The 16,242-nt window shown below is 34.7% G+C and overlaps 2 protein-coding genes across 3 annotated transcripts; both read left to right on the forward strand.

The window, feature by feature from the left end:
- The first annotated feature begins 2,533 nt into the window (after window positions 1-2,533).
- LOC141700991 (dof zinc finger protein DOF5.7-like) lies at window positions 2,534-4,085 on the forward strand. The gene has a single exon (XM_074504643.1). The coding sequence runs from the start codon at window positions 2,817-2,819 to the stop codon at window positions 3,915-3,917; it is 1,101 nt and encodes a 366-aa protein (XP_074360744.1). The 5' UTR covers window positions 2,534-2,816; the 3' UTR covers window positions 3,918-4,085.
- A 6,694-nt stretch (window positions 4,086-10,779) lies between these two features.
- LOC141700992 (putative glycosyltransferase At5g03795) lies at window positions 10,780-15,853 on the forward strand. 2 transcript variants are annotated; one of them, XM_074504645.1, is made up of 6 exons: window positions 10,780-11,354; window positions 12,875-13,161; window positions 13,985-14,045; window positions 14,169-14,217; window positions 14,799-14,956; window positions 15,335-15,853. In XM_074504645.1, exons 1-6 carry the CDS (start codon window positions 10,914-10,916, stop codon window positions 15,434-15,436), a joined length of 1,098 nt encoding a protein of 365 aa, XP_074360746.1. In that variant the 5' UTR covers window positions 10,780-10,913; the 3' UTR covers window positions 15,437-15,853. The 2 variants fall into 2 exon arrangements, with proteins under 2 accessions (XP_074360746.1, XP_074360745.1); XM_074504644.1 differs by having other exon boundaries at window positions 10,781-11,354; window positions 13,985-14,217.
- The last annotated feature ends 389 nt before the right edge of the window (window positions 15,854-16,242 follow it).

Below are 16,242 nucleotides of genomic sequence, written 5' to 3' on the forward strand. Positions count from 1 at the left end.
ACGTGATTTGCAGGCTATTGCGTGAGCCCGTAGGGTTTACCCAATACGCACCTGAAGGATAGCGGCTGCGGGTTAACCACGATAAAAAAAAATTCAATGTAGTCAAATATGTGGGAAGAATGAGGGCCTTGTCATTGTAACCTATGATAAGTGGCATTGTATATATGTACATTGTGCATGTCAAATACTCAAACTGTTTGGTTCAAATCTCACGGGAATCCAGCCCTCTTTCATCACGAGCTCCTTCCCTCTCTGTCTATCTGTCCTCTCGTGTTGTTAGACAATATGTAGATAGCTACAAACAATGTGAAACTGAGAATTGCATAATGTGTATATGCGTTACCTAACATACTGTTAATTTACTCTAGTTCTTTTCTCTCCCATCACATATTCTGCTACTGCTCTGTTTTCTACTTGGTAACGTCCTTTTCCATTGTATCGTCATCTTAACCATATTTATACATGGCCGCCCTTTATGAAAAACACATTTTTAGACGACACGTTTATAGAAAATTAGAAAGAAAATTTATTTTTTTTGGCTCTCAATCTACCTCTGAACTTGCCTTGTCATTTTACTTGTTAACATATTAAACTGGATAAATGTAATAAAAATAAAAAATAATCTAATCCCATGTCGTGGAAGGTAATTTAAAGAATAGTACAATAGTGAAGTCATAGCAAAATTACAGGTGTGCAGTGTAGTAAAAGAGGGAGGTTGAGGTGGAGATGGGGGTGAAAAAGACAGAACATTGAGGAAATTAAGAGCCAAAGGAAAAAAGGTAGTAGCTGTTTTGCCAGCATATACGGCTCTAGATGGTTATGGCGTTGCCGGTCTGGGACCTCACTTCATCTTAATTTCATTGTAGATATATACTCTCTCCGTCCCGATATACATTTCCTAGACTTCGGACACTATTTATGCTAAGCAATTGACTATTCATTTACGTCTAATCTATAAGATCAAATATAGTCATGAGTAATTTCGTTGGATTCATATTTATGAGTACTTTAATATACTGAAGTTTTTATATTTAATAGTATTACAAAATTAAAGATAATAATTAGAAGTGTGCATTGGCAAACGTGTACAATACAAATATGAAATATTTTTAGGGACGGAGAGAGTATCATATATGTACAGTTCCTAAATTTATTTTCAAAACCGAATCTGAGTGCTGAGTTGTCATGATCTAACCAGAGGTGTATTTTAGAAATGAAGAGCGCTCATGCATGGGTAAATATATGCGCTCCACAAATTAAAATGTGACACTCGACCATCGACAACAATTTTGTGATTCCTAACATTGCTCATAAATGCATATTTTTTTTTATTTACAAAATAACAAAATGAAGATGAAACATCCCGATGAAATTGTAATAATCAAAATATTTGCAATTATGGAGTGGCGGAACCATAATATTTATCGTCAATACGGTAGGGTCATCAAATAAATTTAAAAAATTCGATATTCGTCCGAAATATCCATATTTATATCCGAAAAAAGCGGATAATATCTGTATCTGAAATAAAGTGGATATTATCCATATTCGAATCCGACAATAGCAAATGCGGATGCGGATACAGATATAATCATATTCATATCTAAATTAAGACCGCCCTAAATGGATTGTTTTGTTAACCCTGTGTATCAATGGCCTAGATATCTTTTTAGCAAGCTATATAACAACTATTGCAGTTCTGATGATTCTATTCTTCCCCGTTCTCTTCAACTATTAATACTGTACTTTCTCCCTAGCATCCTATATTCTAATCACATTTTCATGATTCCTCTGCAACTAGCTTTTTCAACGTCTCAGATTTTTAACCACCATACATATTCATGTTCCTCATTAATGTTACTCTGCCAAACTTTAATTGGATTTTAAATTCTTTCCTGAAAATAACAGAATGATGCTATCCTACACATTATGATAATGCACATATGAGTGAAGACAAATTTATTTTCGGAATTATAGTAAAACGCATACTCCCTCCCTCCCACCTATTTCTTCTTTAAAAACGAGTGCGGAGAGGATGACAAAAAATAAGCGATGTATTGATGGAATTTTTAAATTAAGAAAGAAAAATTACCATCTAAGTAAATATAAAGAACTTGGAGGGACGGGCGTAGATAATAGTTTGAGATTCTAAATTCTAATCAAGACGTTCTTAATATTTGTAGCAAGGGACGCCAGGAGAGACGAGCAGAGATAATAGTTTAAAATTCCAAATTTTGAGACATACTTGATATTTTCAGCCCAGCACCCAGCAAATTGCTGGGCTCATTTGTTTTAACATGTAAAATCTATTAAGTGGATTATGAATATGCAACGAAATTTTTTTCCGAGGGCCATGACTTGTGACAATCAATTGTTACAATCATCTATCCGCTATAATTTTCCGAGGATAGATTTAATATTGAATAGATTTTTTGCTCTCCGCGTAAAATTATAATGAATGGATAGTTGTTTATAATCGATTGTTGTGGACTAGCTCCCCGCAGCTATACTGTTTGGTCATCACTATCAACAAATCATCTGTCTATTGTCGCTCTCTCTCCACATGCATCATATGTATGTGCATATATTGTACACTGCATACATGTGTAAGCAACCACAAAAACGAGTTCTTTTCCCTTCTGGTGACCACTAGATCTTCTCTCTCTGCTGGCTTCACGAATTCTCTGATCAGATCTAACCTTAAATACAACTTACAGTACTTAGCAACATGATGCAGTTCATAATACTCTGCAGCATGCCCTAATTTCTTCTCTTTTGCCGTATTATAAAGTCACAACTACCCATCAACCCCATGCATGAAACCATTCAATTGTACACAACTAATATCAGTTACAATGATGATGTCCTCGGACAAGAACAAAGACGAGAATTCAGTTAGCCGCAGCAAAGCCATATCAACCACAAGGCCACCACCAGCCCTAAACTGCCCCAGATGTGATTCTCCAAACACGAAGTTCTGTTACTACAACAATTACAGTCTCGCTCAACCAAGGCATTTCTGCAAGTCATGTAAGAGATACTGGACTAAAGGAGGAGCTTTACGCAACGTGCCTGTTGGTGGTGGTTGCAGAAAAAACAAGAAGACTGCAAGAGCTTCCTCTTCAAGGCTCTCATCAGGAGACTTTAAGGACTCCTCTGGAGCTTCTTCGTATTCAGATACCGGTGGATTTAGGTTCTTTAATGGTCTAGATTTTCAGCTAGGAGGAGGCGCCCTCACAAATTTTCCTCGATTCAACAATATTTCAACAATTCCTCCTGTTGGTAATCAGTTAGTTTCTTCATTTGGGGACATTCCAACAATACCATTTTCATCGAGTGCTATTTCTAATTTTGGTTTGGATCCGAACTCTGGCAACAATCTAAGTCAATTCATGGCTTTCAATAATTTTCCTTTATCTTCTTCTTCTTCATCATCTTCTGTACTCAAGCAAGATCATGCAGATAAATTTGGAGGAGGATTACTTCACGATATCGGACCTGCTAACAGTAATCTGGCTTCTTCTATAGAGTCATTGAGTTCAATCAACCAAGATCTTCACTGGAAGTTACAGCAAGATAGGCTTAACACGATGTTTAATGGGGGCGATAATAATAACTATCAGCGCCAAAATGGGATGATTAGCAGTCCTGTTAACTACCTCGAAACCAAAACTCAGACTCAGAAGCCACAGCCCATCTTGTTCCAGAACCTAGAGATTTCATCGAAACCAGGTGATGCTTCAAGAATAGAGACTACTGGAAATGTTATTTCTGCAAACTTGGAAGCTGAGTGGTGTTTTAATAATTCTAGCTATGCACCTGTTGTGAATCAACTCCCAGCCAACAGCAGTGGCACTGGAAATAGTAAGGAGATTCAAGCATGGGCTGACTTTGATCAGTACACAACACTTCCTTAGACCTTAAATATCGAGTTTTAATGATCAAGAGGTTATATACCTTTAATGTAATCTCCAAATGTTCATGTCAATGTTATTTTTTAAGGAAATAGATTATGTCATGTAGTTTAATTGATCTGACCAGCTAATTCATATATTAGTATTCACATCTAATATACAGTGAAGCTGATATCATGTGTATGTGATGCATTCTCTAGCTACTTCGAATTACTTATTTTGATTGCAGCGACAAAACCAGAATTAAAAAAATCCGGGGCTAAATTGTATAACTTAAAAAAATAAGCACTTGGGAATAATATTTAGTCGGGATTTCAGTCTACCATGCTCCTCTCCTAGTTAATTCCTCTTCTGTTTGAGTGATAGTGTTTAAGTAGATATAGACAACGGAAAATATACATGTCGAGTGTTAGATAAAACAATCAGCAAGTTAGTTCTCTTTATAGATGGATGTTGTAATAATAATGTAATTTGTTGTGTTGCCATTTTGAATAGTAGTATGTTGTTGTTTAATCTTATTGGGATCTGGGAATGTACATAGGACTGTTAATGAATGAAGCTAACGGGGCATCTCTGATTCGTTGCATGCAATGACAGTGGCACCAGAAGTCTCACCGTCTCATGCATCATGCAGTATGTCTCTCTCAATCAGGAAACTCTGTGTAGTTGCAGTGACTGAGCTGTAAACTGTTATAAAAGCAATAGATATAGAGCAGCACCACCTAGACAAAAAGTCTTCCCTGTCTTCTCTGTATACGGGCTCAGTCACTGTGTACGTGTATGTGTTTATGCCAACCATCAATACTTGTACAAAACTATAACGTCAAGTTACACCTTCTCCTAAAACCTCGAGGTGTTACCACGATTCTACAATTTCAATTTAAACTTTTGATAGTTCGTGAGGTGCCATATCATTGCATGTAATCAATTGATATAATAATATAGAAAATCAGGAGAGAACATGTTTGTTCACGGCACCTCTCAACGCAATTCGTCTTCCTCAATTTGCCAAACAGGAAGTTTGTATGATTTATTAAGGAAATTTAATCAATCACCGAATAGTAATAAAAATGTGATAATGGAAGATTCTAAAATTTATACAAGTCAAAACAATGTTTTCACAAACCATTAGAGTATTTCAGATGGATTGGTAAAGCAATTTCCAATCCAATACCAAAATTATGTAAGTTTTTAGCAAGATATAACTTCAATTCAGCATTATCATAGTAATGTTTAAATTAAATCAAATTAATAAGCTGACACTACATTTAAAATTATGAGACAATTTATTCAAGAGATATTTTGTTCTAACTTTGGGATAAAAATCATGAGATATTTTATTCAACTTGAAATGTCTAAATTAAAATTGTATTTGTTATTCATTGTTATATCATACCATTAAGAGGGGATTTCTATTTTTAATAAAAAGTACTATAGATTACCGACTCCGTTGAGTATAAAATGGGGGTGTTTGTAACATTATACATCCACAAGAATTAGTGTGTTAGTTATGGACTTGACCCGATTAATGAAAATACTCAAGATTTGGTCCCAATTATCACACGATCGGGTAAAAATATGGATGTTGTACTCAATAAATTGTAAGTAAATTATATATTATTTCATATAACTAAAATTACATTTCTATCCAAAAGTTTGTTAATGAAATATTGAATCCCGCGCAATTATAAAATAATTTATCTAAAAAACTAATCATAAAAATACCAGGATGTTACATTCTTCTCTCCTTACAGAATTTTCGTCCTTAAAATTTAACTTGCTTACCTCTAAAGAGACGAATATATTGAATACAAACAGACATAAAAGGAACATGAAACCGATAAAATTCTTAACTAACTATTCATTCTAAAGTCCACCCATACTCACATGTCAAGCCTCAAGGCAACCCTAAAGCAAAAATTTTATCTTACAACTATACACAATTCACACATCGAGTCTAAAGACAAGTCTACAGAATCTTAAAACTCTAACTTTGATACAAATTTTAACAACCCAACATATTTGGAGTGCCTCATAATAATAACTAAAATCTAAAATTCATAAATTGAATCCACTAAAATCTAATAAAACCTTACAATTTCGCAAAAATTTATAAACTTACAATTCTTAAATAAAAAAACTAAATTACAACTACACCAATAAATTCTAACGAAAATCTAAGACAAAGATCAAACTCCTCAAAATCCGTAACTCGCACTCTTCCCCTTAAATAGTTCACCAAAGTAAGAATACCCGTCGGAGGAAAATAAAGTGAACAAAGGACCGACAGTGAGCGAAAAGCTCATATACGAATATAAAGCAATGTAGAAGATAAATAAAGATTAGACAAGATGCCAATATGAACATAAATCGAATAACGAAATGAGTGATGCCAGAAGTCAAGGGAAATAAAATACCATGATACTTAATTCACAACATGAACACACATATAATTTATAATTATTATAACTTACTCCTCCCAAATGTATTCTTACCATTTATATTATCACAAATAATAATATCGAAAGCAAAACTGATAATAGTAATCATGCTCTTACACTTAATCGCATACTTACAAATAATACTCAAAATAACTAAGTTACAAACATGGGAGATGATTTTACATAAATAGGGCTTGCACAACAAAGAGTAAATGCTACCCAAATTCTAACAGGGCTAGTATGGCGATAAGCTCAATACTACCCAAACACATGACAAGGCTCGCAGAGTGATAATCATAATTTTACCTGAATTCTGACAAGCTTGCAAGATAAGAAGCACAATATTACCGGGAATATCTTACATATCCCAAATCATACCCGTATATATCAAAAATAACCTCATAACACACTAATCCAATATCATAAACAAATATCGTCCAAAATCACTAAATATTGATAAAGTTCCAAAGAATGCCGATTTACTGCACACAGATGAACTCAAATGAAAAAGTACAAAACACGGAAGTCGTAGGCAATTACGATACCTTTCCAGAATGGTAAGACTCGTTAAAAACGAACGAGTAACGAACTCAGAAAATAAAGATTTTTGGACTGTAGAACAGAATCAGCCCCTGATCAGTTCAGTATTTTTCAATTTCAGGCATCTAAATCTTGGAATATGGCAACGGAATGTAAAATTAAAATGCAGATGTTGAAAAGTACTTTCCAGAATGGTATTATTTATAATACTTGAATAGATTTTTAATTTAATATGGATTTACGAAGTTAGGACCTACAAGTAAAACTTAACCCACCAGATTATACAAAAAAAACAATTTTTAACATACAGAAAACGTAAATAACGATAATCAAGTTATCTTTCCAACGAGAATACAATCACAAGTATTTGATGAACAACGAATCATATGTGAATTTAACAAGATTTAGACTATACAATATACACACATGAATTCGAATATGAAAAGAAAGATTACAATATAGAAATCCGTACCTCGAATTTACTAATTGTGAATGTTCACCAACGAATTTTGAACTCCAAATTATAAGAACCCTAATTCCTCGAACCCAAAATCTATAATCTCCAAAAAATTCTTATTGTTCATCTCCATCTCTTTTCTCTTTATGTCCTCTCTTGCTTCATATCTCCTTCGGTTTTTTTTGCTATTCGCTTTCTCTCATTTTCTTCTTTCTCTATTTTCTACTGATATTAAAGTAACGCAAGTTTTTTTTATAAACCCTAAACCTTATTTCTTTTTTTAAACACTCATTTTTTTATTAAACAAAAATTTTTAAAAAAATATTCTGATTATAATATAAAAAAATACTTACACAAACTAATTTTAATTAATATTCACCAAAATTATAAAATAATTTAACTAAAAAATAATCATAAAAATATCGAAATAGTACAGTTAACAAATATGTCATTCCATGTGATATTTTGATACCCTATTTAAGATATTGTAGACCGAATAATTAGTACTCCCTTATAGAGCTTAAAAACATTAACAAGTAGATGCACCATTCAATAATAAGATGTTGAGAAAGAATGTATGATTACCGATTTCTCAAATATTAGCATTGTATTCTTGAAGATTTGTGATATTCCTGAAGTTGCTGAAAGTAGAAGCCCAGGGAAGTATTGTTGAAAACAGGAGCACGGTCAATTCCAAATTTTTGAATGAATCTACTATTCATACCAGCAGAGGTTTGTAACAAAATTCAACGCAACATGAATGGTTTTTTGGTGGGAGAATAGAGCTGGGAGGAAGGGAATACGATAGATGGGTTGGGAAAAGTTATGCACTGTTAAGGAGGGTGGAGGTTTGGGTTTCAAGGACCTAAAGAAATTTAACATTGCGATGCTAGCCAAGCAAAGATGACGATTAATAAATGATTCGAACCCACTGGTTACAAGAATTATGAAGGCACTTTACTACCCAAATGATGATTTTTTGAATGCTCAGATCGGAGAGAACCCTAGCTACATGTGAAGAAGTATTATGGCTGGCCAAGAGGTGATGAAAAAAGGGTGTCGAAGGAGCATAGGCACAGGAGATGATACGTTTGTATGAAAAGTACCGTGGCTCCCAAATGTAGATGATGGATATGTAACAACAAACATGCCCATGGAACTTAAAGACATAAAGGTAGCAAATCTTATGCAAGTGCAAGATAGGGGATGGGATGATGAGGTCATGAATGATATCATCAATTATAGAGATATTCGATTGATAAAAAATATTCCACTATCAAACATTAACAGGGAAGACTCATGGCTCTGGTTATTCGACGGGAAGGGAGTATTTACTGTGAAAAGTTGCTACCGTAAATTGGTAGGGGAATGTAATACAGTGGATGCACCATTCTGGAAAAAAGTATGGAATCTACCGGTACCTGGGAAGGTGAAAGTCCTACTTTGGAAAGTATGCAAATCGTGTTTACCAACTGCAACAGCGCTGTATGATCGAAGAATAGACATAGAGCGTAAATGTACTTGGTGTCGACTGGAAGATGAAAATACAAGGCGTGTTTTATTTGAATGTAGTTTATCCAGACAAGTTTGGAACTCGTTTAATATGACACACTGGGTCCAAACTATACCAGGAGAAGGAATTTTCCATATGTTCAAACGACTATTTGCTACTGGGACACAGGAGCAGTGCACATTATTAGCATTGGTGGGCTGGAATATCTGGAACCGAAGAAATAAGTGGGTATGGAATAAGGTTGAGGTGTCTGTATTTGGAGTTAAAAATGTTGTTTTGAACCTGCTAGCAGATTGGAAGACAGCCCAGGCTCAAAATACCAGAAGTAACATTGCGACAAACTCAAGCTCGAGAAGGTGATAGAGGCCACAAGAAGGGTGGGTAAAAATAAATCTTGATACTGCTGTGTTTGATAGCATATCAGCCATTGATGTTGGCGGGGTGATCAGAGATGAATCAGGCCGCCTTTTACGAGCAATGTGTACTCGGATTCCAGGTATATGGTCACCAAGAGAGGTAGAGGCGCTAAACCTAAAGGAGGTGATGTCATGGGTTAAAAATCATGGGTTTACTCGGTGTATTTTCGAAACAGATTCCAAGCTATTAGCAGATGCCTGCCAAAGTAATTCAGGAAGGTCTTATTTTCATACCATAGTTAGTGAATGTGTTGAAGGATTAAAGCAATATGCTAGTTCAATTTGTGCACCGGTCTGCGAATGAAGTTGCTCATGCTTTAGCTTAGGTATCTCATTCTATGTCAGACTTTCACGAGTGGGAGTATGTTCTTAACTTCCTAATGGATGTAACTACATTTGATTTAATATAATGCAAGCACGTTTACTTTCAAAAAAAAAAGATGTCAGGAGATGATGTGGGATTCCCTCGAAAATGAAATAAATTTTATCATTATCAATCACTACCTTTCGGTTTTATAAAAATCAATACCATATGAATTATTTTATATCAAGCTAACTAAACCCAAACCGAATGAAATCCAAAATTGAAAAATCAAACCTGAATTGCTAATTTTCAGTTCGGTTTAGGTTTAGGTTTTAATCGAAATCCGAAAATTATATAAAAAATACCATAATAACTTTTTATCGTCAGTACCATATGACGTATAAATTAACAAGGGATTGATGTGTCTAAGTATGTGCTGAGGAGTTGCCTGAGTTTAAAAGAAAATGAGTATAGTATCATATTATTTTTGGGGGATTGTGGGGATTGTGTTTGTATTTACAAATTTCCATTAAAATCATATATAATTTGCTTTATTTTGAAATTGATTGATTTGTTAATGTACTTTATCTTATTTTATTTTTTTATCGTAGATAACCCGCAGCCGCTACCCTCGCAATAGCCTGCAAACCACGTGAACCAAGGTAAACCGCGTTTAGGCGACAGGCTCTGACTCAGGAGGCATAATCATAAATTCTCCTCCCGTGGGATTCGAACCTGTGAGCAAGTGGACAATTTTCCTCTCTTTGACCAACTGAGCCAACCCTTACGGGCCTTTATCTTATATTATATTTAGTACATTATAAAATTTTGGTGTATTATGTTTATATTGTAAGAGAAGATTATCTGATATCACTATTACATTAAGGGCATCCTTTCGTTTTTGTCAAATATCAGTATCTATTTCGACATTATTCATTGCATTACGATAATTTAACTCTTTAACTAGAATACTCAATTGATAAAAATGATATATATCAATAAATTATTAAATAATAAATATATCAATATATTAATTAATTATTAGCATATCAATTTAATTAATATTTTGATAAATTAATAATTTTTTCTAGTACGGAGAATATTATGTATCAAGGTTTACCTGATTTTTATTTTTAACATGTATGCATTATAAACTAAAACTTTTTTCCGCCAAATAAACTGTATTAAATATTTAGACAGGAACATCAGCAAGATATCCACTATAGATCTCAACTTCTTAATTTCACTAAATCTCTCCAGCTCACACTCCAATCACTCCACCACTCCACCCCCACAAACCGCCGGAAACAACCGTCCACGGCGGCGTAATGCCACCACTCCCCTCAAAACCTCTCCAATCTCCCACCGCCATTTGCACTCGCCACTCCACTTTCCTCACTCTCGCAGCCCTAACCCTAATCTCCATCACATACTTATCTCTCAAATCTCTCCGATCTCCGCTCCAATCCACCTCATCTTACGCTGTTTCTCCACAACACCTTATTATAAACGATGAATTGTCCGATGTGTATCACTCTCCGGAGGTTTTTAGGCTGAATTACGCGGAAATGGAGAGGAAATTTAAAGTGTTTATTTATACGGATGGCGATCCGAAGACGTTTTATCAAACACCTAGGAAATTGACTGGGAAGTATGCCAGTGAGGGCTACTTTTTTCAGAATATTAGGGAGAGTAGGTTTCGGACAGAGGTTCCGGATGAGGCGGACTTGTTTTTTATTCCGATTTCGTGTCATAAGATGAGAGGAAAGGTATGAGGATTTTTTTGTTAGTTTTTGAATCTCGATGAGCTGGATCATATGTGTTAAGAGTAGTTGTATGATTGTGTTTATTTTATTTGTGATAATGTGGATTGAATTGGAGCTATATATTGTGTTAACTTTTTGGTGATAATGTAAGTTGAATTGGACTTTGGTTAATGCGTTAAAGTTAATTTACGGTTGATATGTAGATTAAGGAACCTGGATTGGTGATAATTGTTATATGATTGTGTTTATTGTTTGTGATTAGAATTTAAGATCATTTGGAGTTTGATTGATTTAGGTTGGAAGTGTTTGTGAATTCATAAATTAGTTCAACCTTGATATGTGCGTATGTGAAATGCGCGGATTTAAAGTTTTAATAAATTGCTTCATTTAGATGTTAGTTGTGATTTAGAAATGCCGTTTTTAATAGGCAATGATGCTAGATAGTAGATAGAAAAGAGCTACGATACCTTGATAGCATACTCGTCGAGAGCCTAAAAAGTGTTCAAAATGAATGTGTCCTAGAGTCCGACTCCACAATATTTTGATAACTAATTAATTTTGGCCTAAAACGATGTGTGTGTACATCCCCATGTCCGAGTGTCAAGGATCGGATACGGATCGGAAATCAAATTGCAAATTCAGTGTAACATAGAAATAAAGCATCACTTAAAATTATTAAAACTTTGGATTACAGGCTTCAGTTGCCCTGGTAATTAAATAATCTATTAAAAGAGTAATCACTTTACGGTTTTATAGAAAACAGTATAAAACAAATTAACTGGTTCGCATTGAGGGCTACTTTGTTGCGTTTGAGAAATATTGTTTTTTTGTGGATTACTAGGTGTAAGGGTGGATGAAAATAATGTGAACTAACACCGGTCTACAGGTTTTTGATTTAGTTAATTTGTATCACTTGCAACATTGAAAGATACATGAGAAGGTGCTCATGAGTAGTGGTAACAAATATAGGGAGTGAACTGGCTGTGCCATCAAATGTTTATTTCTTTTGTTGATGGGCTGGAAACTATACCAAGAGTTGGCTGGATGTCCAACAATAATATGCGTCAAAGAAATATTTTTATAAAATAGACATGCTTTTGGCTTAAAATAAGTGTCCAAGTGTCATTACCTACGTCTTAGTGTTGAGTGACTGACACCGGGCAAAATGAAGAGTTGGGGTAACACCGTAAAAGTGGCTGGGAACTAACAAATGAAGTGCAATTCTTAAATTTTATATCCACAATATTCATATTTCCAGATAGATTGTCTCTGTTTAGCATAAAATATTCATGATCTGAGGACAGAAGTATTTCGTTTTTAATCTGTATACATGTGAAGTGGGCTGTAAAAATTAAGAGAGTAAAGAAATCCATACAGGGACGTGACTCGGAGGGGCATTCCATTATTCGATTTTTTTAATATATATGTGACCTGGTCAATTTACTGAGGTTCTACTTTGTCCCTGCATTTTAATTTGTCTTGGGTTCCATTTGTATTGATTGTGGGTTTCTTACGGTGTACAGGGTACTTCCTATGATAACATGACAATTATTGTCCAAAACTATGTCGAGAGCCTGATATATAAGTATCCTTACTGGAACAGAACACTGGGTGCTGATCATTTTTTTGTCACTTGTCATGATGTTGGTGTAAGGGCAACTGAAGGACTTCCACTTCTTGTAAAGAATTCAATTCGGGCGGTGTGTTCCCCGAGCTATGATGTTGGATTTATTCCACACAAAGACATAGCTCTTCCTCAAGTGCTTCAACCATTTGCTCTTCCAGCTGGAGGAAATGACATTGAAAACAGGTGTTCTAATGCTTCTGATTTTTTGACGCATTGATACGGTCCTTACTCAGCTTAGTTTTGCTTCACTAAACTAGTTAACGATTGGTATATACAAAATTATCAAAGCAAATACATTGCTATGACTCATAAATACAATGCCACAACAGATCTGAAATGGAAAGATTCATGCTTAAAATATATTCCTTTAGGTCTGTAAGTATTATCTGAACTCTACAACCACATATACCAATTTCTACCATATGAATGAATCTAAATTGGCTCAAATATAGGATCGAGTGAAATCTACGCAGGTCACAGATGATGGATCATGGAACACAGATCTGTATGAATGCACATGGTTTAGAAAGTACCCTAGTCTGTGCAGAACAGTGATGTAAGCAATACAAAATACATGAAATATTTGGCATATAGTTCTTCATTTTTTTGCTTCTATACCTGTCTTTTGCGTTTCTTAGCAAGCAACGGTACCATAAACGTACGAGTGTGAAGCATGTATATTACGAAAGTATCTAGGTCTTGTGTATTAAGAATGTAAAACACCTTTATCATGACAAAATATAAAATGAACACGCCAAATTTGATAAAGCACTCAGCAGCAAGTAGTTGTGAATTAAGAATTAAAAAGGCTTGTTTCAAGGTAGGAGAGACCACCACGGTCCACGTTCCCTTTAGCCAGTGGTAATGATTGACATCTTCTATTAATACGGCAGTTGTGTTGGTTTTCATATAATTTAAATTGGATAATCCTTTTCTATTTTCCGTTTTTCCTCTTTTTCAACTTTTCATTGTGCAGCACTCACAAGTACCATATGCTCTTTTGCAGGACGAGGTTAGGTTTTTGGGCTGGTCATAGGAATTCAAAAATCAGAGTTATATTGGCAAGGGTATGGGAAAATGATACAGAACTTGATATTGCGAACAACAGGATAGATAGGAGTACTGGAAATCTAGTCTACCAGAAAAAGTTCTACAGGACTAAATTTTGCATCTGTCCTGGTGGTTCTCAGGTTAACAGTGCACGCATTGCAGATTCAATTCATTATGGTTGTATACCCGGTAAGTATACATTATCCTTCGCAGCGAGGACTGAGGCGGCCTCTCATAGCATGTCCAATACTTAAGACTAGAGAGCATGTTAAATTCACTAGTTAGCTGTGCAATTTGTGCAGTCTTTAATCATATTAATCCCCTATGCCCAAAATTTATGCAGCTAACTTGTATCCTTGAGTAATCTCGACCTGTTTTAATTATATATGTAAGGCTGTAGTAAATGAATTGTCGATTACTTGCCACATCAACCACTAAAATTTTGGGATGATTAGCTGAACTTTTGATACTGCAGAAGATAGGCATATGCCGCACATCATGCAGTTCTTATAATCTAAGTGTTTTGGGTCATGATTTCATTTTAGATCAACTTTTTACCATCATATAGGATTCTTGTCTTTTGCTGACACAATGTCTGGAAGTTCATAAACAAACTTATTTTATCAAACACTTGGGATAGATTAAAAACTGCTTCTGCTTGATCTTGGCGTGGTTTTTTTCCCCTTCCTTTTTTTTCTGATTTTTTTGCGTGTTATTATTATTTATAACACACTTCTTATTTATATGTATCCTATCTTCTGTTTTTTCAGTTATCCTGTCTAATTACTATGATCTGCCATTCAATGACATTCTTGATTGGAAGAAGTTTGCGGTAGTACTCAAAGAGAATGACGTGTATCGGCTAAAACAAATTCTTAAGGCTATAAAGAACGAAGAATTTATTTCCTTGCACCAGAATTTAGTGAAGGTAATGTACATTCTAATGAACGATTAAGGGAGGTTACCGACCTAGTTGAAGTTTTTAATGCTGAGTATCATCAATTGTAACATGTTTGTGTTGTCATTTGTGTCACACTGGTCTATGGTCTACCTAAGGATGCTGGTAATTGTGAAACATAATTACCACATGCATTGTACTTTGTTGTACTTGCAAGTCACAACACGAATAATTACCTTTCAAGTGTGAACTAGCTATTTGAAAATAAGGTTAATTTACACACTAAAAAGAATTAAAATTCTAAAATTTGAAAAGCGGATAGTTGGGAGGCATTTTGTTTGTTTTATCAATTGTGCATATGGCATAATTTTCTGATCCAGATTTGCATTTGCTGACATAATTTACCAGATCCAGAAGCATTTCCAGTGGAATTCGCCACCCGTCAAATTTGATGCTTTTCACATGGTCATGTATGATTTGTGGTTACGGCATCGTGTTATCAAATACTAAATTGTGATCGGGTTGCTTCTTGGTCATGTACGATTTGTGGTTACGGCATTGTGTTATCAAATACTAAATTGTGATCGGGTAGATTCTGATTACACAATGATTTTAGAAGCTGTTTATTAATATACAGTGACGGCTAGTCTCCTGCTTCTGGTTCATTTCAGTGCCCTTCCAAATATGGGTTAAAAGGTAGTTCTTTAAATCAACAGTGTTGGTTTAATCTCATGTATTATATTGATTCTTTATGTACCTAGTCTTTATCATTTGATTTATTGATTAGTAGAGGATTCCCAAAGCAATGTAACTTTTACGCTCAAACTAACATGAATCAGCGCTAATGTACCCTATAATGGATTTAGCATGTAAGGTTAGCATGTAAGGTTAAGATATCAATTATATTAAGATTTCCTTATTTTTTCATGATGATTCCTCTAATTACAGGTATTATATATAGCACCGAGTGGTGGTGGCGGTATAACTATCTCTTTCAGTATAATTTCCGTAAGAGTTGGGAGTAAAATGTGAGATTGGTTTTTTATTGATTTGGAAAGTTGTCTAAGCAAAAGCTAGCAAGTCACCAACCAGTCAATTGATTCAGTTTTCTTAGTTGATAATCATCCAGCTTTTTGGATAATTAAACACTCATAAGTCACACACATCTTTGTCAAAATTTGAATGCTCGCCCTTGTAAAAGGGAGCGAAGACCAAAAGGCCTCTACTAAGTGTGTAGTTTTTAATTGCTGGTACACATTTTCATAGTCAGGTAAGATTGTCAAAAAAATTCGAAAATTATGATATTCGTCCGAAAA

Source organism: Apium graveolens, unplaced genomic scaffold, assembly GCF_009905375.1.
Source record: "Apium graveolens cultivar Ventura unplaced genomic scaffold, ASM990537v1 ctg3161, whole genome shotgun sequence".
Classification (NCBI taxonomy): Eukaryota; Viridiplantae; Streptophyta; class Magnoliopsida; order Apiales; family Apiaceae; genus Apium; species Apium graveolens.

Coding starts and splice junctions, on each gene's coding strand:
- LOC141700991 (XM_074504643.1), top strand. CDS start 2,817: ATGAAACCATTCAATTGTACACAACTAATATCAGTTACAATGATGATG.
- LOC141700992 (XM_074504644.1), top strand. CDS start 10,914: ATGCCACCACTCCCCTCAAAACCTCTCCAATCTCCCACCGCCATTTGC. Junction 14,218..14,798: donor TCATTATGGTTGTATACCCG/GTAAGTATACAT, acceptor CTGTTTTTTCAG/TTATCCTGTCTAATTACTAT. Junction 14,957..15,334: donor TGCACCAGAATTTAGTGAAG/GTAATGTACATT, acceptor ATAATTTACCAG/ATCCAGAAGCATTTCCAGTG.